Source organism: Hyaena hyaena, unplaced genomic scaffold (genome assembly GCF_003009895.1).
Source record: "Hyaena hyaena isolate Hyena2069 unplaced genomic scaffold, ASM300989v1 scaffold_137, whole genome shotgun sequence".
Classification (NCBI taxonomy): Eukaryota; Metazoa; Chordata; class Mammalia; order Carnivora; family Hyaenidae; genus Hyaena; species Hyaena hyaena.
This window is the reverse complement of record NW_024080769.1, coordinates 2,794,324-2,822,121: the sequence shown is the minus strand read 5'-3', so window position 1 is coordinate 2,822,121 and position 27,798 is coordinate 2,794,324. Positions and strand designations below refer to the sequence as shown.

The window sequence follows — 27,798 nt, the reverse complement described above, 5'->3', positions numbered from 1 at the left end:
AACCTCTTGTGCGGCAAAGCAAGGTTATGAACTTGTACCCTGGTGGCTCTGGGCCTCAGCGTCCACACTACCTCTCTCCCCCAGCTGGGGCACTGTCCCAGTTGCCAACTTTTCTCAGATGCTCCTCTCCTCCATGGCTCTTGGGCTGTGCCTGACATCTGGGGACAGATAAAGCAAGAGCAGACCCCATAGTGGACAGAGAGGCAGGGCAGGTGACCAGGTACGGAGTAGCTCCGGTTCTATCCAGGGAAAGGGAGGCCAGCTGAGGAATCCATTCAGAATCGCCCAAGGCCCAAGCTAGAAGGACCCTTTGTGCCTCTGTCTACCCCCTCCGGCTTGCAGATGGAGAAACAAAAGTAGAGAGAGAAACAGGGTCTGGGCCACACAGGGAGGCAGGGGGCACTCTGCCTGTTCCTCTAGGGAGTGCCCAGATGTTACCTTCAGGGGTGGAGAGATGGCTGGAGGCTCCCGCCCTCCCAGTGCTGGAGGCCTGGGTGCTCAGAGGTGTGCCAGCTCCTCTCCCTGGGGACACAGTTCTTAGCCTGAGGATCAGAATTCTTGGAGTCTCCCAGGGCCCGCTGGCAGATATGACCCCATTCTCTCGGCGTCCCCAGAGAGCAGCTGAGGCAAAAGATAGAAGCACTCACCCCGTCACGTTCCTCCACACAGGGTCATAAAGATGAAGACCCCCGTCGGGCATAAAGAAGTAGCTGCTCCAGGCCAGGGAATGTGCTACATTCTCTATCACTGGCGGCTCAAGCTGTCTCCTGAACGTACGAAGTGCAAATAATGCCTTCTTGAGAGAATACGGGATAGACCTAGTGACTAGAGCCCTATATGCGGGTGGTCTTGGGCACACCTCCATCGCACGGACTCCATAGTCCGACTTTAGTACGGACTCCCTCTAACTGGACCCCAGGTATAGGGAGAGTCAGGGGGCCCAAGCAACAGGCACTGTGCCAGGTGCACTGTCTTGTGTCATCGTAACGTTATCCTTTGAGATAGGTGAGCTAGGTAATATCCCCATTTTACAGATGAGGAAACTGAGGCCTAGAGAAGGCAGACTTGCTCCTGCTCGCTGAGCTGGTCAGTGGTGGAGGTGACTTGAGCATAAGAAGGCCACTCTCCTTCCGTCGATGACCCCCGGCCCAGGAACCCAGATGTCCTAATCCCTTTGCCTCCAGAGCCCACCCAGCCATGCCTCCTCCTGCTTCTTCCCCGTGCTCCCTTCCTCAGGAGAAGGCAGATCAGGAGATACATCAAGTTCCAGGCCCGGCAGTGTCCCCCCTGGGACCCTCTTATCATGTCCTTAATACCCTCTCCCATCTACCCCAGATCCTCACGGGAAGGGAAGAATTGCGAGAATCTCTCTGAAGGAAGGTGATTCCTCCCTGCAGAGCCCCTCAGATCCAGGTGCCCCTCACTCCATGCTCCTCTTTTCCACCAGCTCAGAACCCTCGGCTGCTCTTCCAGCCTCGGCCTCTCATTGAGCCTCTCTCCCACCTTGGGGAGAAGGCAGAAAGACAGTGAGCACATTCTGGGGCCTGAGCCTCCCTCCCCCCCTGGGGAGGGCGAGGGGCAGTGAGAAGTTGGGAGGGATTTGACTGAGTCCAGGGAGCGCAGGTCAATGGCACCAGGGACCACGGGTCCCCCAGGCATGCAGGTCTGGCAGAGGCACGAAGGTGGAGGGGTGCAGAGTACCTGGTTATGGGCACCCGCCAGGGCCCAGATCTTCCGGAGCCCAGCTTGCATTGGGGCCACCTCCAAACCTCCCTCCTACAGGGAAGTCTGGGGATGGGGGGCGGGGAGAGAGAGTCATTGGCTCCTACCCTGATCTGGTGCTCCTGGACATCACCCCACCCTGGTTTCCCGAGGTGGCGGCGGGGGGGGGGGGGTGTTGCTGCCTGGGACTCTGCCTTGACCCAGACAAGGGGCAGAATAGCTGTCAGGGGCTGGGAGAGGCAGGTAGAACAGCACTTGGAGGAGGGAGCAGGACAGCCTCCGCCTTTCCACACCGTACAGGTGACAACTACAAATTCCCCTGAATCCAAAAATATGAATGGGTGATACTCCCTCAGTGTTCCCTATGCACTACGCTGCTCAGCCCAAGGGCTTCCCGAGGACAGGCCAGGTCTCCAGACCCTCTCCGTCTCGAGGTGCTCCTCTGTCTCTCTGCATGGGGTCCCTGTGCACTTAGCCCTGGTGCCCTTGCTTTGCGTTGACTGGGGAGCCCAGGCCTACCCTGCAATAGTACAAGGGCAGGGCCGCCTGGGGCTCCAGCCTAGGGTGGGCCTAGGCTCTGCTCTTGGCCCCCAGTGAAAACACCCTGATCCTGACTCACGGGCTCCAACAAGCTAGGTACCTCCTCTCCCCACAGTCCCCTCCCCAGGTGGCCTTGGTCTCAGCTCCTCTGGTCCCTGGTCACAAGGTATCAGCCTTGTCCTCTGCTTGGGAGGCCCCATCTCTAGCCCTGCCTCCACCTCGAGGGAGGGCAGCCAGGACCCCAAGCCAGCCCTCACGTCCTGCCCTGCCTGCCCCCGAGCTCTCCCCTCTGCCTCTGGTGGGGCCCAGCCTCAACACCCCTCTGGCTCCTCTGTGGTCCTTGGCTCTAGCAGCTCCTGGGGCCCGGTGGGGACAGCAAGACCCGTACCTGCATCCCCACCCCATTCTAACATCATTAGCCCAACCAAGGCGAATGGGCCACTCGGCTGGAGCATTGGCCTGGTTCTTAAAAGCTGGAGAGAGTGCGACCCAGGGACAGGGACCCAGTGGGTACACTGAACAGGGTCATAGGACCCATGGGATCAGAAGCCCTGAGTGCTGCCAACCCCACTCCCAGCGCACAGATGGAGACCTGAGCTGAGACAGCAAGGGCTACCAGGCCACCACCCCATCTGTGTTCTTAGGAGCCCTGCTGCCTGAGAGGCCCCGGGAAGGTTCCACAGTGGCCTCCCCCCCCAGACTGCGTGACTGGAGGCCAAGGGGAGTGGGCTTGACTGGTGACCACTCAGTAGGTGGCAGTTTGGTCCCCAGACTTCCACAGGGTGGGGAGCCCACCTTCCACGTGCAGACCCTGAGATCTTGCCTGGGGGCCCTGCTGGGGGCTACCCCTTTAGGAAGAGGGTGGGTGGCTAGGACTCCGGGACTGCTGGCCTCCCTTCTGGGCTGGCTGGACTGTCCAGGTCTTCGTCCTCATTCTGGTGTGTGGGCAGGCCCAGGCCGCGCTGACCTGAGGGCCCCTGGCCCTGAGAGTTCCGGCGCCGCGACCCCCAACGTCCTGGAGCTCCCCGGCATCCAGCTCAGCCAGGAGGGCGAGGCTCTTGTCCATTTGTGGACAGATGGGCTGCCCGGGGTGCCACAGCCCCGCTCCTGAGCTCCCCGGTACGACAGGGGCCACGGCAGGGAGTTTGGGACTCTTTAAACAGACAGGGAGGCTGAGACCTCTTGAGGGGAAGTGGCTGGTGACTGGCAGAGCCTGGGCCTCCTACTCTTTCGCACCAAGTCCCTGATTTCAGGTTTGGGAAAGCTTCTAGGGTCATCAGAAAGGGCTCCTTGGGGGCCCCAATCCCCAGTGGGCCCCCATATCATCCCAACCTCGGGCAGCCTCCAGCTCCTTGCCTCCTGCCACCTCTAGACCCTGGCAGCCACCTGGCTGTGTTCCTTCTCCAAGGTCTGCATCTTGCTCTGTCGCTGGCCAGACAGGGCGACCCCCACGCCATCCTCTCGCGCCCACAAACACTCACCCACGGGCTCTTGGGTCTGGGCAGGGCCTGGCCCGCAGACGGGAGCCGATCTCCAGCCTGGGCCCCAGCCTGCCTCTCCCAACCGGATGTGGACCGGCTGCCTGGGGGCTCACCGAACAGTGCCCACGCCTCCACACAGAGGCCCCTCCAGCCTTTCTGCAGCTGTGTCAGGGTCCCAGGGCCAAATGAGGGGAGAAAGAAGACAGAACAGCTGGGTCCGCAAGATGTCAAGTCACACCCAACCCAGCCCCGATAGGAAGGTAGCAGGATGCGACCTGGGAGGTATAAGCCGTGTTTGTGTTCTAACCCGTCGTTTGGCAGAATGTGACCTTAGAGATAAGGTCTTCACAGAGGTAATCAAGGTAATTAGGGAGGGCACTGATCTCCTCTGACTGGTGTTCTTATAAAAGGGAAATGTGGACACAGAAACGCACGGGGAGAGCACCTTGTGAGCACAGAGACAGAGGCTGGGGTGATGGGTCTACAAGCCAAGGAACACCGGGGAGAGGTAGGAACAGAATCCCCTCACAGCCCTCGGTAGGAACCACCCCTGCTGCACCTTAAACTCGGACTTCCAGCCTCTAGAGCTGTGAGAGAGGAAGTGGCTGCTGCTTAAGCACCCACCCCCACCCTGCTTCGTGGCCCTTTGTTTGGAAAAGGGGATCTTCGCCGGAAAGTGGCCACTGCCAGTGAGCAGCGTGCAGTGTGTGGTAGCAGGAGCTTGACTGCATCTGCCCCAGCTCTGAGCCTTTTACACATGTGTCCAATTTAACCCTCTTACCGTAACTGTTCTTGGTTTTTGTTTTTCTTCTTTACAGATGTAGCCCAGAGAGGTAGAGTAACTTGCTCAAGGTCACGTAGCAAGTACACTGTGGAGGCAGGATTCAAGTCCAGTACTCGGGCTCTCGAGCACACGATCTTAACCACTAATTTGGGGACAGCGAAGAGCTCAGAATCCTGGGTGAGCCGGGGAAGAGGGACTGAGGCGGATGCCAGGAGAGGGTCAGGGTGGAAGGAGCTTGAGGTTGGGGGTGAGACTGGAGGTGGAATGTGCTGGAGGCCCCGGGGGCCCCACCGCACCCTCCTGCCAGCCACACTTTGTCCGGTCTCCCTCACAGTCCCTGGGCTGCTGTGACTTGGCCTGTCGGTTGCTCCCCATGGGACCGCTGCCCATGACCCAGGGTGGAATTCTAGGTCACCCTCCCTGGACAGGCGCCGGGCCTGGAGCACCCACTTGCTCACAGAAGGGGAGTCCAGGCCGGGCCCCCCTGGGGACTGGGGACAGAGACATGGCCTGGGCAGTCCCTGAGAAGCAAAAGACTGGTAGGCCCTCCGGTTGGGGCCCAAACCGACCCTGGTTTACGGGTCATTTGCAGGGTGCTTTCGCAGGGCTCACTCCGCGCCACTTCCTTCCCGGCGCCTGAATCTGCCCAGAGCCCCAGCCCTCAGTCACCCAGGGCCCTGCTTTCTCGCTGCCATCGTCCGCTGCAGGCCCCCACCCTGCCCAGGGTGCACACCCCAAAGGGTCTCTGCAGGTCCTGAGGAGATGCCCTCCGACCCTCAGGGGTCTGGGTTGATAAACAAACCAAAATAACCCCTGAGGTTTCTTTCTGTGCAAATGCACAGTTGCAGCTGCAAATCCGCTTCCTTGAAGAGCTAACAGCCCTCTCAGAACAAAGCTCTGGACCCCAGTTTGAGAGACACCGATTTAGACCATCGCCACCCTTTATGAGGCCCAAGGCCAGCTAAGCACTGCTGCCGAGACCCGCTCGCATGTTCCTTCCAGCTGGATCAGCAGACGAGCCCCACCGCGGCAGAGCATGACCCCCCGCTCCCACCCCAGGCCCCCGGGCCCCTACAGTCCACATCCCTGGGCCTCCAGGCCGCCTCCTTGCTGCCTCTGTGTGTCTCTCTGTCTGTGTGCACATCTGGGAACATGTACATGTCCCTGGGTGAGTGTCTCACATGTATCTCGGGGTGGGGGGTGGAGGGGTGTCCACCCGTCTGTCTACCCGTCTGTCTGCTTGTGCGTGTATACATTTGCCCTAGAGACTAAGAGAGGACACTGGCCGGGAGGATGCAGTCGCCAAACTGGACCTGAAGTCCAGTGGACACGACCCGGGACACCTGAGCCCTTGCCCTGGACCCCGTTCCACGTTCCACCCCCTCACCCTCCCTACTCCTTGCCAGGGTCGGGGACCGTTCTCACCTCTGCCACCTCCACATCTCTCCTCTCTGGGCCTTTGCATGTGCCCCCTTCTCTTGCTGAAATGCCCTACGTTCTGTCACTGAGGATGCCCAGTTCATCTTCAGTGATGGTTCAGAGGCTCAGAAACCCCCTCGATGGGGAGGATTTACCTATCTGCTGCCCCCCCCAACTCCCACAGTGCCTCGCCCCTCATCAGACATAAGTGTTTTACAAATTTTTTAACGTTTATTTTGGGGCAGGAAAGGGGCAGAGAGAGAGGGAGACACAGAATCCAAAGCAGACTCTGTGCTGACAGCTCAGAGCCTGACACAGAGCTCAAACTCACAGACCGCAAAATCATGACCTGAGCCGAAGTTGGACACTTAACGAACTGAGTCACGCAGGTGCCCCAGACATATATTTGTAAATGTTGATTTATGTATTTTTGAGAGAGAACAGTAGAGAGCAAGCAAGGGAGGGGCAGAGAGAGAGGGAGAGAGAGAGAATCCCAAGCAGGCTCCACACTTGTCAGCATAGAGCCTGACACGGGGCTTGAACCCACAAACCATGAGATCACGACCTAAGCCAAAACCAAGAGTCAGATGCTCAACCGACTGAGCCACCTGGGCGTCTCTCTCCTCATCAGACATATTCAATTGTAATTAACCACTTGATGACTGCGTGGCCCCAAACCATAAGCTTTTGGGGACAAGGAGTGGTCTGTAGTGGACGTTCAGGGAAGGTATGCTGAATGGACGGAGGGGATGGTGAGAAGGATGGATGGGTGGGTGGGTGGAGTGTAATGAGGAAGGAGCAGGAGAGGGCAAGGAAGTGTAGGATAAAGCTAGGGGGCAGCCTAAGGGCAGGAAGACACTGGCTCCCAGTAGGAAAGACTGGGGGTTGGGGAAGAGAATGAGGAGGGGGGCACGTGGGGAGGGAGAGGAAGGTAGGCGGAGAGCACCCGCCTGGGGAGACCAGGCCTCACTCTCTCTGTCTGGAGACTCTGCAGTTCTTTAAATATCAGGGCGACTACCACCTGGTGTGGGAGTGCCTTCCAGCACTCAGCCACCTTCTCTTGAAGCCTGGGATATGATTCTTCCTCTTCTAGCACTTTCCTTAGGGGGCACTGACACCTCCTGGAAGTGGGGTGCGCTAGTAGCAATGGACACAGCATGGGCCCCAGATCACCCCCAACCCATTTCCAGTGGTTTCTTTCCAAGTCGCGTGGATGTCCTCACGATGTCTTACTGGCTGGGAGGGGGACTGGGGCAGAGACGCCTCCTCTGTGGCCCCTACACACACAGGCCCTCTGTTCTGGGCACTTCCACTGCCAGGTGTCCTGACTTGAGCCCAGCAGCTAAGGTCAGCTTGCCTCCCCCCCCCCGGCTGTGGGCCCTCAGGAGGGCTTTGGTCGTGTGTGGCAGAAACAGGACTTGTTGAAGCTTGGAGATGTAAGGGGCCAGAAGGGGACAACCAGGAGGGTTAACACCTGGGGAAGGGAGTCTGGCTTTGGCCACATGATTCAGGGTTTGGGGGCAGAGGCTGGCCCACCTCCCGCCCACAGGGCCATCTCACCCAGCATGAGAGTGGGACACTCACCCCAGCTTAGACAATCTGGGCAATGCTGGGTCTCCAGGAAGCACCCCCAGCGCAGTTAGCCACACCCCCGTCATCTCCGCAAGCTGCCCTGGTGCTCTGCCTGGGGGCCTGCGCGGGCCCTCCGCCACCATGCGCTCTCTTAGAGGCAGTGGCTACGGCCGCTCTGAGCAGACCACCGGTCGCTGAGGGGGACTGCCCAGCTCTTCCAAGAGTCTCCTGTTGACCCGTGAAGACCCCCTCTGCCCCCAGTCATGGCTCAGCCTCCACTGGGGCTGTGGGGCTCGCCTGGCTCGTGCAGACAGAGCCACCGGCCTTTCCCGCCCCGCCCCCTCCTCCCTGAGCGCTCCCCTCATCCTCTGGGACTCAACTCCTCCAAGAGGCCTCCTCGGACCTTCCCAGCCCACAGGCGCTTCTCCAAACTCCAGGCTTTAATTCTGAACCAGACGGGCTAAGGCAGGCTGCGCCTGGCCAAAGGGTACTGTCTTTCTGGGGCCACAGTGTGAAAGGAATTGTGCCGTGTGGAGGCCCTGCTCCGGTCTGTCCTGCCTGGACATTCTCTTTTCCATGGTGTCCCTGGAGCCCCTCACCCAACTTTGGAACCCCCCAAGGTCAGCAGCTTCCGCTGCTTCTCTGCCCTGCCAGCACATGTGGGCACGGGCTGGCTCCGCCAGTGCCCTGGGTTCCCTGCGGGGCCCATCCTGCCAGCCGCCTGGGCCACTTGGCCGAGCATCAGCAGCTGCTCCCGCAGGTTGTGTCCTGAGCCTGGTCAGGGGGCTCAGCTGCCCCCATCAAGACTCCCTCCAGGCCCTAAAGTGCCCAGGCCCCGTCCCCATCCTGGCTCTGATCCTGGCCCCGCACGTCCACTCAGTGCAGGATCCTGAGGTCTCTTCACAGCCTCCAGACCACAGTTTGGAGCCTGAACAAGGTCTTCTCTACCCTCCGGGCTCTGTTTTCCCATCTGACGCCGGAGGCGAGTAGGCTGATGGCAGAGTCTTTGCAAATGTTGACGGGGAGGAGGGGTCCCTCTCTGAACTGAACAGAAACCTTCGCACTGCCCTCCTTTGCCAGCTGCTGCCCGAAGAATGAGGACCGAAGAGTGAAGTTTAAGGCAGGGCCAGTGTTCAGGGCCCTGCCGCGCGCCCCCTTCGAGGAGGGCTCCGGGCCGAGGGGCCGTTGGCTCCTCTTGTCCAAACATGGCTGGGCTTTTTCTGTGTCTGTCTGTCTGCAGTAGCAGGATCCTGCCCTTCCTCTGCCACTGTGCCCTTCACCCATGACCGGGCACCCTGACTTGTGTGTCCTGGTCTGGCCTCCTCCACCGCTGTCCCTGGGATGCCTGCACTGGTGCCTCACCTGCTCCGGGTGGGCCACGGAGCCTCCCAGCTGCGGGGCAGAGGGCTGAAGGCAGCACAGAGCCCCTGCAGAGGGCCATCCCTGTCCCCGGGCCCGGCAGCGCCTGCAGGTTTTGATAAAGCAGGCGGACTCCACAAGGGCCTGCCTGCTCCACCACTGTGATAAGCCTGGCACAGACTTGTACCCTGGCCTGGACACATGGGACTGTGCCCCCCAGCTCTGAGGGGCTGCCGTTACCACTACAGGCTCCAGACAGGTAACCCTCCACCTCCAGCTGGGCCCAAGACCTCACCTCTCCACCCCCGCTGCTGACGGCTCTGGAGCTCCAGCAAGAGAAGGGACGCTGTCACGGGAGGTGGGAGCAGACAGGTGGGTCCCCAGGGTCACCCCCAGCAGGGTAGGGAGCAGGAGTTCTCGGAGGGTCAGCTGTGGGCTGAGACCCCAGGTCCCTAAATGCTTAGGAACCTAGGCCATCACAGGGTGGTGCTGCTCTGGGAACCTCCCCTAGAATCTTGAGCTTGCACGAACCTTCACCTTCCTCACTCCCTGGGGACTGCAGCTTTCACCAGGGCAACTGGGACTTGGAAACTTTTCTATCTGCTGAGCTAATACCAGCTGCCTCCCTCCCTCTGACTCTCTGGGTTGGGGGTGGGGTCACAGGGACACTGGCCCCTCCTTTGCCTTCATCCCCTGCCCCCAGCCACACCAGCCAATGCACTGCACACCTCCAGGGGCGCCGTCACTGAAATGATACTACTCACAGCAGCTCTGTTGGGGACTCGGTTCCTGTCTCCTTTGGACGATGCCCCAGACCTTGACCAGCCTTTTTCCTGAGGACATCACCCCAGATGTGGGCAAGCAGCCCTGAGCAGTCTAGAGCTCTCGGCCTGGGAAAAGGGTTTTCTAGCTCAGGGGACCTCCCAAGGACTGCAGACAAGCAAGGGAGACCAGGGAGAGAAGGACGGGAGCCTCACTTTGTGCTCCAGAGCGAGGAGCTCACACAGGGCGCTGTAGAGTCCCAGCTCCCCTCCCCGTGGCTGCGGCACCTGCGATTGCTCAACTGGGCCTCCAGCCCACAGGGCCTCCTCTGCCGGCCTCCAGTCCTGCCCCAGGGCCCTGTCTGAGCACCCGCCAGGGAAGAGGAGCCAAGCTTCGGCCTGGGCCTCAGGGGATGCTGTGCCCACCTTCCCCACACTCACTTGCACCCTTCAGTGGGGCCTGGTGGGCAGGTACAGTCCAGTGGCCAGAAGTGACGGGAGTGCCAGGGAGAGCGGAAAGGCCAGGCATCAGGTCCACGGGGCTCTGCCTCGGCGTGGGTCCTGAAAGCAGGACCGATGGGAGACCCTGGAGCTGGGGCAGCCCTGCCTTCCCAGGGCGCCAGCTTCTGAGACCCCTCTTACGCTATGGAAACTGAGGCCCTGGGGCTGAGCATGCACCTAAACCTGTCAGCCCCAACCACTTGGCCTAGGATTTTCCCTGATGATTCACACTACAAATAAACAGCAGCCACAACCCCTCCAAACAGTTTTCAGTTCCAACAGCTTCTATGAGCTGCGGTGCTGACCATGGCCTGGCCACGTGCTGAACAACCAAGCTCTTCTGGCCCTCTCCATCCTGGGCAGGGGGAGCTGAAGCTCAGAAGGGCCCATCCGTTGCCCCAGGTCATGAAGGGAGTCCACTGCGAACGGGGCCCACGCTCCCCCACCCCTGCGGCTCCCCTCCCTGGTGTGGGAGTCTGAAAATGGGAGGGGACAGAACATCTGGGGACATGGGAGTTGAGCTTTAATGTGGGGGTCAGAGCCCTTCAACCCAGTTACCGCTTCAGTGCCCTCTTTGGCTTCTATAGCCTCAGCTGTAAGATGGGGCCCCTGAGCCCCAGGCCCCACCAGTTTGGTAAGGGGCCACATGGGATAGATAGGGGCTGCACTCTCCACTTGTCCTTCCTCCCACCCACGTCACCTCCAGGGCCGAGGCTTCAGAATCCTAGCACCGTCTCCCAACCCACACCCCCGGGCACCAGGCACCCTGCCCCAGCTCTGTGCAGGCACAGGGAGAGGACAATACCACTGGGCTGAGCTCCCCCACTCCCTGAGGGACTTACTCACTCCTCACGTTCCCAGACCCACCCCCTGCTCAGGATGGCACTACCGCCCACCAGCCCTCTCCCCTCAGACACTTCGACGCTCTCCTCCCTCGACTCCAGACCCACATTCTTGCAGCCCCTCCAGAGCAGTCTCTCCACATTTCACCACCACACCAGGCCTTTCCAAAGTGGACTGTGAGGACTGGCCACCGCTCCAGTCTCCCAGGCCCTGGGGAGCACCCACAACTCCTCTCTGGCTGGGTGTTCAGTCTTCCCACTAAAAACAGGCACTCCCCACAGCAGCCCCCAGCACTTACTGAGAACCCAAGCTCTGCCTGGCTTTGTGGTCGGCTCATGGTCGGCTGGAGTAGGGACTGGCACGGGCCAAGTATTGAACTTGCGAAGCCTGTGCAGAGGAAGGCACGGCCCTCAATGCCTGACTCCCCCTCAGAGCGCCTAGGAAGCCTTTCCAGATAGGTGACCCTGGAGCTGAGGCTCAAAGGTGAATTAACTACCCCAGAGAAGACAAAGAAGGATGTGGCAGTCAGTTGAGAGCAAGGGTGGCAAGACAAGGAGGGGATCAGAGGATCTGGGGCCTGGAGGGGGCAGCAAGCTGAGCTGGGAGCCCGGCAGGGCAATAGGAAGCTCAAGAGGGGCAAGAGTTGCTGTGGGTGGCAGGGAGCAGGGCACAGGGCAGGGGCTTCGCCTGGTGCCCTTGAACCACGCAGCAGTTCTCAGCCCACACAGAAAAAGACTTGGTGGGCACAAAGGTAGAGCCTGGGGAAAGAGGCTGGTCCCTGAGAGGCAGAGGATGTGGAGCAAGGCTCCTGGAAAGGCAGCTATGCCACCGGCACGGCTCAGAGGAGGCTCCTGGTGGATGACCCACGGCTTGAGGTCCCCAGCCAAGAGGTCCCAGAATCTCAGCCTTCCAGCACTGGAGGAATGACATGGGGTGGGGGGTAGTTATCTTTACTTCACTTCAAGTTAGATCTTTTTCCAAGTGCCTGATACTCTGCCAAATCTTTTTCTAATAGGCGTGAGTTTCCTTCAGGAGCAGAAACACAAAAGAATGAAGCCCTAATGGTAGAATCTGAGGCACCCACAGCTACTGAATTGCAGATTTTGGAGAAGGGGCTGGGAGAAGGCTTCTATTCCATTTGGGAAAATGAGATTGGCTTCCTTGTTGGGAGGCAGGACTCCAGGGTTCCCACTGGGAAGATGAGCCGCCTTAACCCTTAAGAGCCTGGCTCCCAGAGCAGGGCTGGAGACAGGAGTCTCCCTCTCAGCTCTTCCACCCTCAGCTGCCCACGTGGTCCTGACTTCCAGGACTCTGGAAACCTCCGGCAACGCGACGCGGTTGGGGGAGGAGACAGAGTCCATTCACCTCGTCTGAGTGGATGAAACCCTAGATGAAATCGGGCTGGTGTGGCCTCGGCCACGGGCCAAGCACGGGGCCCGGGCAAGAATGGCAACTCATTGCCTCCGGCCCCTGAAGCAGGATCTTAAGGGAGCGGGGACAGCCGGGCTCTCGGTCACCCACGGCACAATCGAAGCACCTCCTGGATTTCTGTACTGGGGGGTGGTGCTTTTGGTTGGGGGCCGGGAGCCTTCCGTTTTTCCCTAGCTTCAGGTGTTTACCTCGGATGGGGGGAGGGTGCAGCTAACAGACAACTGGGGGGGTATTAGGCAGCCCCTCGAGCCATGTCGTCGGAAGCCAGTTTTAGGGAAAGCCTGGGACTAAAGATCGAGGGAACCGCCGCGCCCCCGGGGGGCGTGGCTCCGCAAGTACCTCGGGGGCGGGGCCACGACGCCTCGCATCAGGGGGCGTGCCCAGCACGCATTGGGGAGCGGGCGCGGCCTGGAGGAGGGAAGGGGGGTGGTCCGCCCCCACGGAGCCATCCCGGGAGGGGGCGGGGCACCACGCCGTTCTGGCCCTGGCGCGGGTGTGAGCGGTGAGGGGCCGCTGCCTCCCGCTTGGCTGGTGACGCTAGCGAGGGCCCTGGGGCGCGAACTCTCACAAGCCGTGAGGTCTCCACAAAGGACCAGACCTCGGTTTTCTCCTGAGGAAAAGTGGGGTCTCGTCCTCCCGCCCTCCCCAGGGGCGGGGCAGTGGGCGGGAGGGGCTTCAGCGATCCCATCCCCTCGACCTCGGCCAAAGGGGGCGTCGCGTGTTGCGGGAGAAAAGGCCCGCGGGGTCTGACCGCGGCCGGGCGCGGGCTCTCCTTTGGCAGGGGTTTGCTAGCTGAGACGCAGTACGAGTCCGCTTACTGCGCCGCTCAGGGAAAACGAGGCTCCCTTGCCCCCAGAAGCCCCGCCGACGTGGCTCTCGGGTATCTTCCGCGAACCTGCTCTGCATGCACTTGAGAATGTGGGCGTGCCGCATGTCTTTAACCGCCCCCCCCACCCCACCCCCCGCCACACACGAAAAAGAATAAGGTTTCATTTGCTTCTTCCACAAAACCGAGAGTCGCGACCGCCTTCCCGAACCTCGGGACACAGGCCTCGCATCATCTTTGGCGCCCTCCAGGGTCCCGGGGCCAGGCGGTCGCTCAAGGCGCGTCCTACTTTCACTGAGGCGACAGCGAAACAATGCTCGCTTCCCCGCGCGCAGGAAAGGGATGGCGGGCACAGGCGGGGGTCCCCGGCCGGGTCGGGGCTCCAGCCCTCGGCTCCCAGCACCCGCAGCGCGGGACGGCACCCTTGCGGAGACTTGGGGCCTACGTGCGTCGCGACACGGCGCGGGGCGGGCCGCGGTCGGGGACGTCCCCTCTGCTCTCCCGGAACCAGTCTCCTCACTGCGGTCTCCCGGACCGGAGCGGCAAAGGCGGGTCCTCCAGAGCCTTCGAGTCGGGGGCTAGAGCGACCAGGCCACAGAGCGAGGTCGAGCGAGGACTGGCGACAGCTGCGTCACGCGAGGGGCGGGGCCGCCGCGGGCGGAGGCTGGAGCCGGAAGCGGAAGAGGCTCTCGGAGCGGGGAGTGGGGCCTAGCCGCAGCCGGATCCTGGGAGACGGTGAGTGTGGGCCCAGGCCCGCGGCGGCGGCGGCGGCGGCGGCGGCGGCGGCGGCGGCGGCGGCGGCGGCGGCGGCGGCGGCGGCGGCGGCGGCGGCGGCGGCGGCGGCGGCGGCGGCGGCGGCGGCGGCGGCGGCGGCGGCGGCGGCGGCGGCGGCGGCGGCGGCGGCGGCGGCGGCGGCGGGTGAGTTTGTGAAGCTGGCGTTCCGGCTGCAGGTCCCCCAGCTCCCGGTCCGGGCTCGGCCTACTCTTTCTTTCTCCTCCTCGGCCCGCCTCTGGCCGCGGCCCCGACCTCTCACCCCTGACCCGCCGCTTCTCCCCCGGAGGGGCGGTCACCACAGACCCCAGCCTCTCGATCCCGCGGTGTCGTAGTCTGAGCGGCCTCTGAGGCTCCTGCAGTGATCCAGTTTCGGGCCTGCACCTCCCGCGGAATGGGGTCGGGGTCCTACCTGGGAGAGAGCCTGGAGAGGCCTTCAGACCCCTTCCGTACCCTTGGCTCGAGGCTGGGTCTGCAGACTCCTCCTCCCCGCGCGGCCCGGAGTTTGATTCTGGCTCAAGCTGGCGATCCGCCTGCCGCCTGCCCCCGGAGTCTCCCCTGGCCGCCACTGGCGGCGGTTATGGGGGAAGGGGCTCAGATCTCTGAGCCCCAGGGCGCGTCTGGAAGGGACGCGAGCTAGAGCAGCAGGCCTCCAACGCGTTTTGTTGTGATGATGGAGCCGCTCCAGCCCGGGGGAGGGGCCGGGCCAAGTTGACAGTACAAATGCCCGCGCTGCTCCCCGGTCCGGGAGTCCCTGTGAGCTTTAGTTCCGGGTGCGGGTTCCCTGGTGTGGAGTTCCCTAAGCCAGGCCTCCGTCGAGGCGGAGTTGGCGATCTTCCAGCTTCCCTCCTCCATGCCCTTGAAAAGGAGGAGCGTTTCACCCGGTGGCGGCAGCTTGTAAGGTGGCAGGTTTGAGGTTGCAGCGGTGGGGCAGCGTCAGCCAAAAATAACCATGGGGCGCTGGAGTGACTGGAACCGGGAGGGCAGACGCTGACCTGGCTGGCCGCTCTTCTTGTCAACCCAGTTCTCTGGCCAGGAACAGCAAATGAGAAGCCGACTAGGCCTGTGCTTAGAGAAAAGCTGGCATCCTTGGCCTGGTTTCCTTTACATTATCACTTTCTTTCTTTGTGTAAGAGTAGAGCTTTCCTGAACATAATTGTGACCCCTGGCTTCTTTAAATAACCTATATGCTGGAGTCTCAGAGAATCAGAGGTAATTGATGAGAAATGGGAACTAGAGTCCTGGCTAGGAATATAACGAGGGATAGCTGATATTCCCGATATTTCACGTGCTTAGGATGTGCTAAAGGAGAGGTTATCTTCCCTACGATTACTTTATGTGGTACTTCATAGCTCTCATACTTGTCATCTTCTTTGCCAAGTTGTCCGGGAGGTGTTACCTCTGATTTTCAGGTACGGTAACCAAGGCCTAGAGTGACTTGTGTAAGGTCACAAGGGCAGTAAGTGGCAGCACCGGGATTTAGTTCAGGATTTTCTGCCCAGAGCTCTCTCTCCCTTTGGAAAGATCTTAGGGGGAAAAAAAAATATCCCTCATGCCCTAAGGCATTTAACATAGACCCAGAGGTGTTAACCTTGAACTTTTTTAATGGGGGCGGGGGTTGACTTCTGTTAAGCATTTGACCCCAATGCATGTGCTAGGATGTTAAGAAGTGGCTTAATTTAATCCTCACAGAGCCCTGTAAGAAATTACTATCCCTTTGTTGCAAGAGGAAGTTGAAGGTCAGAGTGGTTTATTAACTTGCTTAAAGGCACATAGCTAGAAGTGGCAGTGTTGGAATTGAGACTGACATCTGTCTGACTCTGAAGCTGTGCTCAGCCCACCAACATGAACATGTGCGGACGTAAGAACCCTCTAGATCTCAGGAGGGAGTCTTTGGCGTGCACTGAGTCACATCCCCCGGCTCTGGTGCTTTGTCTGCCCAGCAGGGATGGACAGACCTCTGCCTGGCCACTGGAGCATCTTCCGCATCACTCAGTGAGGTGTGATATGCTGCCTTCATTCCATAACTTGGGCACCTGACCCAGGGTAATTGCAGGAAGACAGTGAAACATTGGTCAGCTGATCAAAACAGAACAGCAGTTTAAGCCCCAGGGGAAGCTGTTGGTAATTTTACATAGTATTTACCTCCGAGAGTTGCTGCTCCCTGGGCTGCCAGGTACAAAGGGGAAGAAACCTGCTGGTGGGGAGAGGGAGAGCAGTGACTTACTTGGGATCAGGGAGAAGCTCCTAAAGCTTGGCTTTAATCAGATACGCCTTGCTGCCCTGCTCATCCGAGGGGAGCGGTTGCGTTTGGCTCTCCTGACAGACCCTTCTCAGGGGACAGGGCGGCCGCAGGGGGTTTGTCCAAAGGTACTGAGTCAGGCAAGCCCAGGGACTGACCACCATGGAGGCTGGTAAAGGGCTGGGAGGAAGGCTGGCCTCGGTCTCTGGCCCGGATTTCCGATGGCGCCAGTGTGGAGGTTTTGGGTGTGGGTGGAACAGGGAGCTGGCCTCCCACAGCCCTCTTCCTCAGCTGGTGTCTGATCCAGCCTGGCAGTTTCCTGTGGTGGAGTTAAGGCCCTGCTGAGCAGGGATAGCGAGGTGGGGCCCTTTTGGCCTGCGGCTCCAAGCCCACAGGCTTGCCAGACACTCAGCCCTCCGGCTCCTCCTGAGATGAGCACAGGAGTAGGCCCTGGAACAGGGATCTGGGAGGGGGCAGCAGCGGTACAGTTAGAGAGGAGGCACTGCCCGGCATGGCACCACAGGTGGTCAGAGGGGCCTTGGGCAAGAAACTTGGATGCCCTGAGGATGCTGGCATCGGTTTCCTGGTGCTCAGAGTGTGGAGCAGCAGCGGGGGCTGGACAGACCTCCGTGGCTGCTTGGCCAGACCCTCAGGTGGGCTGGGGCATGGTGGAGAGCCCCTGCACGCCCCCTTCTCCAAGGGCGGGCCTTCTTGTCTCTGCCCACGGCTGCTCACCCTGGTGTGTGGCCTTTGCTCCCTTTAGCCGGGTCCAGTTCAGGGCTTCAGCCAGGCAACGCGGCTTCAAACTTGAAGGCTTTCACCCTTTGCACCTGTGTGTTGGCTTCCTGCCAACAGCCTTTTGACCCTGGTCTCTGGCTTGACAGACCAGTGGCTTTGTACAGCCCCACAGACAGGCAGAAACTGAACCCAGGAGGCTCTCCTTCCTCCTTGGCCTTGGTCTCCTGTGACGGTGCTCACCGGCACCCCCCACACCCTACCCCCCAATCCCCATTCTGTCTCAGCACCTGTACTGGCTCAGCTTGGTGCCACAAGTGCCCAGGCCACCGCCACCAAGCCGGGGAGGCAGCTGTCTGTTTTGTTCCTGGCAGAGAAGGGTGTTGCCCATTGTATGCTGTTTGACCAGTGTGACCTCAGAGTTCTTCTTCACTTCATAAACCCCTGGGAGGGGCTGCCCCCACACAGAACAGTGGGCCTCTTCAGGAGCGCCTGGGCTGTGCCAGCAGCCCCGTGGCCCGAGGTGGCCAGCTGCGCCTTTAGCAGGGCTCTCTGTTCCTCGTGGCCTAGATGCATCACTGTAAGCGATACCGCTCCCCTGAGCCAGACCCGTACCTGAGCTACCGATGGAAGAGGAGGAGGTCTTACAGTCGGGAGCACGAAGGGAGACTGCGGTATCCGTCTCGAAGGGAGCCTCCGCCCCGGAGATCTCGGTCCAGAAGGTAACAAGGGATTAGGCGGGAAGACAGGGCTCCTTCCCTCACTGGGGTCAGGGAGACGACCTGGAGGCGCACGGCGGCCCTGGGCTCTGTCAGCTGCCTGCCGCCTCTGTCCCACGGCACCTCGCTCGCTGCCCCGTCCTCCCCTGATCTCCTGCCTTTCTGGGCCTCTGTATTCACTGCCATCCATGCTGCCCCTTTCTCTGTCCTTGGGTCTTTTTTCTCCAGACACGTTCCCCCATTTTCTAGGCCAGCATCTTCCCTGCTGAGCCTTTCTCGAAGGGGGTTAGAAACACAGCCTATGTCCTTGCTGGAGGTTGGTCCCTGGCCCTGTCTTAATGGCCACAGGGAATTCTGGGGCACTGGGAGCCCCCGAAGCCCTTCACCCTGCTCGCCTGTGCTGGAGTGTTGCTGCCATCAGCCAAGGTTCTGGAGGCTGGACTTGACCTCTCTCCCCCCGCCCCTCAGCTCCTGCGGGCTGCCCTTGTGAGCTCTCTGCAGGGGTCTCCCCACACGCCTTCTGCCCAGAAGCCGAAAGCTGGCTGGTGGGAAGAAGGTCCCCGTCTTACCAGTGTCCTCACCCCCCTCCTGGCAGCCATGACCGCCTGCCCTACCAGAGAAGATACCGGGAGCGCCGCGACAGTGACACGTACCGGTGTGAAGAGCGGAGCCCGTCCTTCGTAGAGGACTGCTATGGATCTTCCCGTTCCCATCATCGCCGGCGGTCACGGGAGAGGGAGCCGTACCGGACCCGCAAACACGCCCACCACTGCCACAAACGCCGCACCAGGTCTTGTAGCAGCGCCTCCTCGGTGAGTGGTGGCCAGAGTGTGCCGGCTGGGGCTCAAAGGCCTCATCTCTTTCTAGCCTTCTCTCAGGCTGGCTGGTGTGGGTGAGTACTGCCAGCCCCGCGCACGCGCATTTGGTGTGCGTGCGTGTGCTTGTGTGTGTGTGTCGTCTGGTCGAGGTGCAGGGCTGAGCAGCAGCCCCGGCGCCTCTGTCTACTGGCCCATTGGCATGGGCAGCAATAGGAGCTCTGGTTCCGGCGCTGGCTGGCCCCCCGGCCTGTCTATGTCTCTGCACGGCTCCCAGGCACAGGCCACATGGTGCAAGTGGCCGAGGACACACAGGAAACCTGATAGTGTTGCTGGTATGTGGTCTGGAGCCATATAACCTGGTCCTTCCCACCAAACAATTGCCTGCACTCACAGCCTCGAGTTCTGATTGCTGTGGACAGCACCTATCTCTGCGGTCTCATCTCCACACCCCTCCCCAGGGGCTGGAGGCTGGAGTACCCGCGGGTAGGGGAGGTCTGCCTGTCAGCTCAGACCCGGAGCGTCCCCTCCAACCTCCAGCCAGGCCCTCTTCGCCTCGCCTCTTCCTGTGAGAGGCAGACAGGACGAGGCTGGACCAGCTGCCTGTGTGATCGCACACACGAGGAGACGGCAGAAAGGCCCGCAGCCCCAGGCCCTGTCTGCTCGCAAGGCTGCCGGCCAAGAGCAGGGTCTGGCGGTGTTCTTAGCGTGGCGGTTGCATAGCTCTCTGCCGAGACCAGGAGCCCCCGCTGCACTCGGGCCTCTGGAAGGCAGGCCACTCGTGTCTCTCAGGTTACGTGCCGTCTTTTCTTCTCCTCCCCATCCCTTTTCCCCCCTGCCCCGCCGGCTGAGGCCCCTGAGGAGTAGTGGCGGAGGACAGGGAGCCAGGCATCTTCTCCGCGCAGCTTTCCTGCGACTTCCTTGAGTGGCCACGGGTTTGAGGGTTGACTGTGGGTGCCCAGCGTGGCCTGGCGGCCCCCCTGCACCCTGCCACACGTTGCTGCAGATGGCGGCTTGGGTCTGTGGCTCTGCTGCTTCTCTTTTTGGTGCCCTCTGTCGTCACGAGGCTCAGGATGGCCTGGCCTGTGAGTATCATGGGTGCCAGGGCAGGAACTGGCTTGGGGCCCGTGTGGGCCATGGTGGTAGGTGGCCGACGGGCCCAGAGGATCCTGGGCTCCTTCCCTGCTCGAGGCTGGTGGCACAAGGGCTGCTGATGGAAGGCCGTTTCTGGTGGCGATGCGAAGTCTGGCCGTGGATGCCGTCTGGGGGCAGGTAGCAGCTTGGCTCTGAGTGGCAGCTGTCGGCACGCGCAGGGCTGCGTGTGCGAGCAGAGGCAGGCCAGGACGGGCTGGGCATTCTGCGGCTGCCACCAGGGTGGCCCCTGGCCATTCTGGACGATCGGACCCGGGCTCTGCCAGCCACCTTCTTGCGCCGTTCTCGCCGCGTCTTCGCCCCGCCTGGAGCCATCACGGGAGGGCCCGGGAGGGGGACGCTCAGAGGAGAAGGGAGTCGGGGCTGTGGCTCTCTGCGTGGCCTGGCCCCTCAGCAGCTGGTCGTCTTTCCGAGCGTTTGCGGCGCCCTTCTCTTAGATAATGTCCGAGTTTTCTTTACATACCTGTAGCTGTTTTTACTTTTCTGTTTTTGAAGTCAGTTTGTGTCTTGACGTGTCCCTTGCAATATCCCTATCGTTATATATGCTGTGTGCCTTATGAAATGCTGGGATCTGGAAAATCCAACCAACCAACCCACCGGCTCCTCACCGTCTCCAACCTCTGCCTTTGACTGACACCTCAATCTGTCAATCGGAACCGCCTACCATGCGATTGGTCGGATGGCGTTTCGGGGGGCGGTGCATGCAGAGAAGCCAACAGAGCAGTAAGCGCAGCAGCCGGAGTGTGGAAGATGACAAGGAGGGCCACCTGGTGTGCCGGATCGGCGATTGGCTCCAAGAGCGATGTACAGCCACCTTTCGTAAAACTTTACCTCTCTACTTTCTACCCCCCTTGTTAGACGAGACCTCTCCTGCCCGGAGGGGCCTCTATTGCGCGTGGCGCCTTAGTGGGGCCACCAGTAAATTGCCTGAATGACACAGACACTAGCAACTTCCGTTTTTAAGAGTGTAGCAGTGAGAGAGAAACCTTTTTTGTTTTGAAAATTTGAATGCTGTGAACTTGCAGGAGCCGCCGACCCTCTGCCCTCCAGACCCTCACGCCCTGCGTCTTTTCTCTCCTAGATGAGATCGTGGGGAACCTGGGCGAAGGCACCTTTGGCAAGGTGGTGGAGTGCCTGGACCACGCCAGGTGAGCCATCCTCCTGGGAGGAGCTGGCCTGGGCTTCCCGAGGGTGGCGGCAATCCGTTTATCCTTTTGCTTTTCAAAAAGCGTAGCAGGGTGCTGGCCGGCACGTGCTGGGTTCTGCCGAGCCCCGGAAATCGGGAGAAGTTCCTGGGGTTCCACAGGCACGTGCATCCCTGCCCAGGCAGTGCTGGCCAGTGAGTGGGGCTGCCCTCGTTGCCCTGTGTCCCTCAGGCCGTGGTGGTGGGTGTCGGAGCAGGGCCAAGGCCCTGGCCCTTAACGTGGTCTGGGTCACTTCCTGCGCTCTTTAGGGCTCGGGCCTGGCAGGGGGACGAGAGTAGCGCTGTGCCCAGACCAAGCAGGAGCCCCCACCCTCGGAGGGCGGCCTGAGAGGCTGTGCACGTCCCAGCTCAGAAACGAGACCTGGGCTCTCTCACGTTGCAGGCCGTTGCCTCCACTGAGGTGGCTGGGGTGGATCGTGGGGCCCTCTGAGCATGCTCAGTTAGAATGGGGTTACGCCTGTGTGGGGGGGGTGCTTCTGGGCAACCGTGCCACCTTCCAGGCTGAATGGAGAAACACTTTTGTCCCCCTGCCGTTCCTGAGGGCCAGGACTCTTGCCTTAGGCTGCGAGGCCACCTCCCTGGAGCCCACTGCCTCCCTTGATGGCACTCCCGTTGGTTTGGGGCGTTAGCTATAGAGTGCTCTTGTCATGCTGTCTCACTGGAGCCACGTGCCACCTGTCACAACCCTTCCACTGTGTTAGAGGTGAAGAGATGCACTCGGGGTTTACCCGTACCCCCAGTTGTTGAGTGCTGGCACCGAGAACCACCGCCCGGGGTGCTCAGAAGGGACGGTTAGACCCAGCAGTCCAGCTAGCCCTGTCGTTCCCAACGAGATGGTGACAGTGACCGAGGGGAAACCTCCGTGGGTGCCCACTTCCTATTTAAACACCCCTCGGACCCAGCAGAGCCCAGAAGGTCGGGGCTGGGACCACCAGTGGACCTAGGGATGTGTAGACCACAGTGACCTGGGGCAGATCTGAGCGCTGTGGCTCTGTGAACAGCCAGTAGGAAGCTGAGCCAAGTCCCTCGCGGGCAGGCACAAGGCTCAAGAGACTTTCAGGGTCTCCAAAGGGTTTTGACGATGTGAGCTCCAGCTCCGCGAAGGGAAGGGCCTTATCCTCAGAGCCTCCAGCCCTGATGCTGGCTGCCTGTGGAGGTGAGGTGTTCCCTGTGTTGAAGACGAGAATGCCATTGAGGGGTCCTGTCCTTGGAGCCTGGGGCAGGGGTGGCTTTTTCTCTGAGGTCCTGCCCTGCTCTGAAAATCTGGGAAAATGGGATAGGGAGAGAAAAATCAGGATGTTCTCCAGAAGGTGCCTCTGCCCTAGGGCCTGGGAGACTTTCCTTAGGCACCATGGCCAGCCTCACAGGGCCATGTCCTTGTGGGCCAGGGCCGTGTCCCTCCAGTCCCCCACCAGGCCTCTGAAGTCTGGCTGTCCCTTCCTCGTAGCCGTTGGTCCCGGCCACCGAGTCTCAGCAGGCCTCCTGCAGGTGGCCTGTGGCACGGGGCCAGGGCTGGGAAGCGCAGAGCAGGAATTCGTAAAATCTTCACTGGGCACCCAAGAGGGTTGCTGGCACTCGGTCTCTGAGAAATGCTGTGGCTGCTTGATAGGCAGGCTGGTGGGGCTGCAGGGAGAGAGGTGCTCCCTGGGGCATCCTACTGTTGCCACCCTTGACTTTCTTGCCGAGGCTTCGTTCCATCCTAGAACCCCCACCCCAGGGGGGGCGGTTTGGAGATGTGCTTATTAGGAAGGTCAAGAGGTGCTGCAAGGAGGTTCTGGGTGGGGTGGGGTGGGATGGCCTGGCCAGGGTCAGGGCTGACCAGCCTACAGGTTGGGTCACTGAGTGAGCCGGTGCTGGTCAGTGGGCTAGGCCTGTTCTCCTCTGCCCACTGTCCTCTGGGAGCTGGCACCGGCTGACACGAGACAAGCCTAGGCTGGCACGGATGCCAGGAGCGCTAACGCACAGACCGCCAGGGGAGCTTGCTGCTGGGAGAGTAGAGGTCTGGTGTCTCTTGGGCAGGGCTGGCCCAGTGTCTGCTGTCTTCAGAGCAGGCCCTGTTCCTGAAGCCCCTAATGGTATTTGCCAGGAGGTGCCAGACTGGGGGGGAGGGAGGGAGGGGCCGGGCGCTTCTCACAAGCACTTCTGCTCCCTTCCCTGGTCCCAGAGGGAAGTCTCAGGTCGCCCTGAAGATCATCCGCAACGTGGGCAAGTACCGGGAGGCCGCCCGGCTAGAAATCAACGTTCTCAAAAAGATCAAGGAGAAGGACAAAGAGAACAAGTTGTGAGTGTCGGCAGGGAAGCCTTCGGCGGGGACGGTGTCCACTCCAGCCCCAGCCGCCTGGCCCCTGGGGGCCAAGCCGTGTCCTCTGTCTGGCACCGGGCCTTCTCCCAGCGCCCAGAGCCAGGGGAGCTGGGCCAGTGAGACTCACCGAAGGAGCTTTGGATTTCGGTCCAGCCTCCACCCGCAGACATTTCTGCGTTCCCCGGCAGGCCTCCCAGGCCCGCTTCTGTGAATAGGGGCCTCCGGGGGTCACAGCAGGTGTCAGACAAGACGCGCACCTGAAGCCATTAGGGCTCTGGTGTAGTCCAAGAGCTCCGAAGGAGAGCCACCTCTGCACACACAGGCTAAGCGGTTCCTCTCCCTCTGCTGAGCCCTGCAGACCCGAGCAGCTCAGTTAAGGGAGCTGGAAAAAGCAGTGTGTGATCCCACCACTCTGTGCGGCTGTGCCCGTGTCATAATAGAGGAAGCAGGACACCTTGGACCCGAATTCCCCCTGCAGGAACTTTAGTCCTTGCCCTGAGCTGATCTGAGGGACATCTGTCGTGGAGATGTGGCCTGGAGTGGGGACCGGCTTCATCTGAGGGAGGGGCGGGGAGCCAGCCACCCCCACCCCCCCAGCAGAGCCTGAGCCCCACTTGTCCTTCTCTAGCCTGTGTGTCTTGATGTCTGACTGGTTCAACTTCCACGGTCACATGTGCATCGCCTTTGAGCTCCTGGGCAAGAACACCTTTGAGTTCCTGAAGGAGAATAACTTCCAGCCTTACCCGCTACCACACGTCCGGCACATGGCCTACCAGCTCTGCCACGCCCTTAGATGTAAGTGTCCACGCTCACGGGGCGCATGGGGCGGCCACACGCCTGCGGCACACTCACCCGGTGCTCTTACACTGCCCTGTTCACACCGGCAAGCCATTCTGTGGGGCCTGAGAGACACCTGGGCCCCTTTGGCTACAAAGCCTTCAGGTAGGAATCTCCAGGGGCCTCCTGAGCCCACCTGTGCGGCAGGCACTCAGGAGGGAAGGAGAGTGGCTATAAAGTCATTCCGGCTACCGGTACCTCTCACCTTCCTGCAGAGATGAAAAGGTCAGAGCCTGCCCTGGCAGATTCTACCCCCAGGTGCTGCCCACACAGACGCCCTGTCTGGCCACCACTTCCCAGCCTTTAAGAGCCTCTTCGGTGGTACACGTGCTCAGCCCTGCAGGATTTGTGGTGGGCAGCGCAGGACAGGCTCCTTGGAGCTATAGATGGGCCTAGAGCTAGGCTGTATGGCGTCCACAGACTGGGAGGACAAGGGCCAGTACTCCGAGGTGAGCAGCTCAGTGAGGGCCCAGAGCCCGGCATGTGCTGAAACTCACTCTGATGAGAACCAGAACGTGAGAGATGGCAGGGTGCTCCCATTGAGGGGGCAGGGGCCAGAGGAAGCGGTAGGTGTCTCTGCTCAGGCTTAGGTTGTGCTTCACGGGTGGCCCGGTGGTTAGTTTAACATCGGTTGCCACTCTCTTGACATTCTTAATAACTTGAGTAAAGGGTCCTGCATTTTCATTTTGCCCTGGGCCCTGTAGATAATGTAGCTGGTGCTGGGGAGAGGGACCCACCCCAGGGCTGGTGCTGCAGCTTTGGTAAGAGGAGGCTGAGGCAGCCAGGCCCCCACGGAGGAGGTGAAGGGGGTTTTCTAAGTGGAAAGTCTCCCCTGCCCCTCTCGTAGGGTGTCAGAGCCTTCCCAGGCCCCAGGCACAGAACTGTTGGGACGGAACCAGTGTAGACGCAGAGTCTAAGTGTCCCTTAGCCCGCTGCTGAGGGTAGGGGTGGGCGAGGCCCTGGCAGGCGGGCTTTGGAGGAGGGAGGTGGCCTGCGGACCAGAGAAGCAGCGGGGCTCTCAAGTGTCTGCTTTCCTCCTCCCGCTTTCCCAGTTCTACATGAAAACCAACTGACCCACACAGACTTGAAGCCAGAGAACATCTTGTTTGTGAATTCAGAGTTTGAAACGCTCTACAATGAGCACAAGGTATGCGGCAGGGAAGGGGCAGGGCCGTGCTCTGGGGCGGGTCACCCACGGGAAGACTCCTGACCTGGCTCGCCTCCCTTGCCTGTCAGAGCTGTGAGGAGAAGTCGGTGAAGAACACCAGCATCCGAGTAGCTGACTTTGGCAGTGCCACCTTTGACCATGAGCATCACACAACCATCGTGGCCACCCGTCACTACCGCCCGCCTGAGGTGATCCTTGGTGAGTGACTATAGCCCCCGACCCTGATAAAATGAACAGTTGCTGGGGAGGGGACGGATAGAGGCAGTGCCTGCCACCAGGGGCCAGTGTTAGAGAGTCGTATGTGGTTGCTGACTTGGCCTTCCTGAGGAAAGGTCTCCTGTTGAGGTTTGGGCAAGAGTCCTGCCAGCCAGAGTGACCGCTGCCCTTTGACCTCTAGGCTGAGAGGACAGGGCGGGCTCTCATGGTCTCTCCCCATCTTGGCTTTCAGAGCTGGGCTGGGCACAGCCCTGTGACGTCTGGAGCATTGGCTGCATCCTCTTTGAGTACTACCGGGGCTTCACACTCTTCCAGGTGAGGCCTGTCCCGCGTCCCTGCACTGCCCTGCGCGCTGCCCCCCGGCAGGTGGTGGGGCCGGTGTGCGGAGCCCTTTGACCACCCCCAGCTGGGGAGTCTGGTGCTCAGCCTTGGGATGGAGGGCCAGGACAGGAGCGAGGGGCAAGGACGGGCCAGGTGGGCACGGGCCGGGCAGAGGTGTGCGGTGAAGGACGAGTCGGCGGAAGGGCTGCCGCTGGGTCACAGGCCCGGGCTGCTGTTCCCACTGGTGGATTTGCATCTCTTGGGGCAAGGAGGGCACCTGCCCATTGAGGCTGGTACTGACCCTTGCTTGCACTTTCCCTGACATTCCGTAGACCCACGAGAACCGAGAACATTTAGTAATGATGGAGAAGATCCTGGGGCCCATCCCATCGCACATGATCCACCGTACCAGGTAAAGAGCCCGGTGGTGCCCTAGGGGCCCTTCCGGTCTTGGCTGTGGGTCATGAGCCAGTCTTTCCGGGACAGCCTGGCCCCTCCAGGCTCAGTGGCCTCCCCTGCCGTACACACTCCGAGAGACCCGGTACACCGTTTGCCATGCTGGGTCAGGCTGGCTAGGACCCCTCCCCCCAACCTGGCTTTGCTGCCCTTCCCCACCCCCCAGCTGAGACTTGTGGCCCCCTCCCACCCCCACCACCTGACGTTTCCCTTACTTCCAGGAAGCAGAAATATTTCTACAAGGGGGGCCTGGTTTGGGACGAGAACAGCTCTGACGGCCGGTACGTGAAGGAGAACTGCAAACCTCTGAAGGTCAGTTTCTGGCCCCCCCCAGCTCAGCTCATGCCAAGGAGACCCCAGGCCGCTAAAGGCTGCCTCCCCGCCCCAGCTGTATGGGAGGCCGCACCCGAGGCCGCCGGCAGCGGGGCTTCGTGCAGCAACCCCCTTCCCCACAGGGTGGCTATGGATGTAATTGGGGAACAGCAGAAGAGCCAGATGTCAGACACCTTGTTGCCTCCTGTTCCTCTCCTCTGTTTTGGGAAGAACTAGGCAGGACTGAAGTGAGGGGGAGGGAAGGCGCAGACATGGCCGGGGAAACCTCGGTCAACTGCGTTTGGTGCTCCGACAAGCGAATTCTGCAGAGGTGATTGCTGCCCACCTGTCCGGACTCTGCATGTGGGGGCAGAGGCCCCAAGCCAGCAAGACACCCAGTAGCCTGACAAGTTCCGAGCAGACGCTCTATACGGGCATGAAAGGAGAGGAGCTGCTCACTGTCCCGGAGGGGAGAAGTAGTCCTCCAGGGGGCATCGCTGCCTCCTCCACCCCTGCAGCAAGGCCTCCCACAACCCTGCTGTCACACTGAGGCACCCTGTGTCCCTGAGCAGAGTTACATGCTCCAAGACTCCTTGGAGCACGTGCAGCTGTTTGACCTGATGAGGAGGATGTTAGAGTTTGACCCTGCCCAGCGCATCACACTGGCCGAGGCCCTTCTGCACCCCTTCTTTGCCGGCCTGACCCCTGAGGAGCGGTCCTTCCACACCAGCCGCAACCCAAGCAGATGACAGACACAGGCCACCACGTGCGACGGAGAGCGGGACTGGGCTGCCCGGCCCCTTTTCTCCAACCGCCACTGCCGGGCCCCAGGGCCAGAGCCACCAAACGAACAGTGCAATGTGAAGGAAGGCAGGAGCCCGCAGAGGAGGAGACTTGATGCCCAGCTGCCAGAAAGCACAGATTTGACCCAAGCTATTTATATGTTGTAAAGTTATAATAAAGTGTTTCTTACTGTTTGTAGCCCCTGGTACCGGTGTGTCCGTCTCCAGGCTCCTTGCCTTCTCCTTCCCCTACCTGATTAATAAAGTCTTTCTTAGCAGTTCAGCTTGTGGAGAACAAAGTGTGAACCGGGCACAGAAAGGCTAGCCAGTGAAAAGACCGAAGCCAGGGGTCCCTCTGGGCCCAGGAGAACTGGGCGGGGGGAGGGGAGGGGCTGCTGGAGGGCACCTGCTCCCCTCAGCCCGTGGAGTCTAGGGGAAGTGGCCCGCCACGCCTGGGCAGGCGCGCCTAGTGTCCCTATCCTTCCTGCCCAGCCACTGGCTGGCACTTGAGGCTCGCTGTGCCTGAC

General features: G+C 60.9%; 1 protein-coding gene and 1 long non-coding RNA gene across 5 annotated transcripts; one reads left to right on the top strand and one right to left on the bottom strand.

Moving 5' to 3' along the window:
• The first annotated feature begins 4,683 nt into the window (after nucleotides 1-4,683).
• On the top strand, nucleotides 4,684-27,480 carry CLK3 (CDC like kinase 3). 4 transcript variants are annotated; one of them, XM_039238232.1, is made up of 13 exons: nucleotides 4,684-4,704; nucleotides 17,558-17,709; nucleotides 18,302-18,518; nucleotides 20,381-20,477; nucleotides 20,755-20,821; nucleotides 23,042-23,158; nucleotides 23,808-23,974; nucleotides 25,069-25,163; nucleotides 25,253-25,382; nucleotides 25,633-25,715; nucleotides 26,054-26,133; nucleotides 26,399-26,489; nucleotides 27,062-27,480. In XM_039238232.1, the coding sequence occupies exons 2-13, from the start codon at nucleotides 17,558-17,560 to the stop codon at nucleotides 27,236-27,238; spliced, it is 1,473 nt and encodes a 490-aa protein (XP_039094163.1). In that variant the 5' UTR covers nucleotides 4,684-4,704; the 3' UTR covers nucleotides 27,239-27,480. The 4 variants fall into 4 exon arrangements, with proteins under 4 accessions (XP_039094163.1, XP_039094160.1, XP_039094164.1 ...); XM_039238229.1 differs by lacking the exon at nucleotides 4,684-4,704 and adding an exon at nucleotides 13,886-13,974; XM_039238233.1 differs by lacking the exon at nucleotides 4,684-4,704 and adding an exon at nucleotides 13,921-14,036 and having other exon boundaries at nucleotides 17,557-17,709.
• LOC120235766 lies at nucleotides 15,936-17,333 on the bottom strand. The gene is made up of 3 exons (XR_005529495.1): nucleotides 17,278-17,333; nucleotides 16,156-16,204; nucleotides 15,936-16,046 (listed from the first exon to the last, which is right to left on the bottom strand). It is a non-coding gene; the product is annotated as an uncharacterized LOC120235766 (long non-coding RNA).
• Nucleotides 27,481-27,798: the final 318 nt, after the last annotated feature.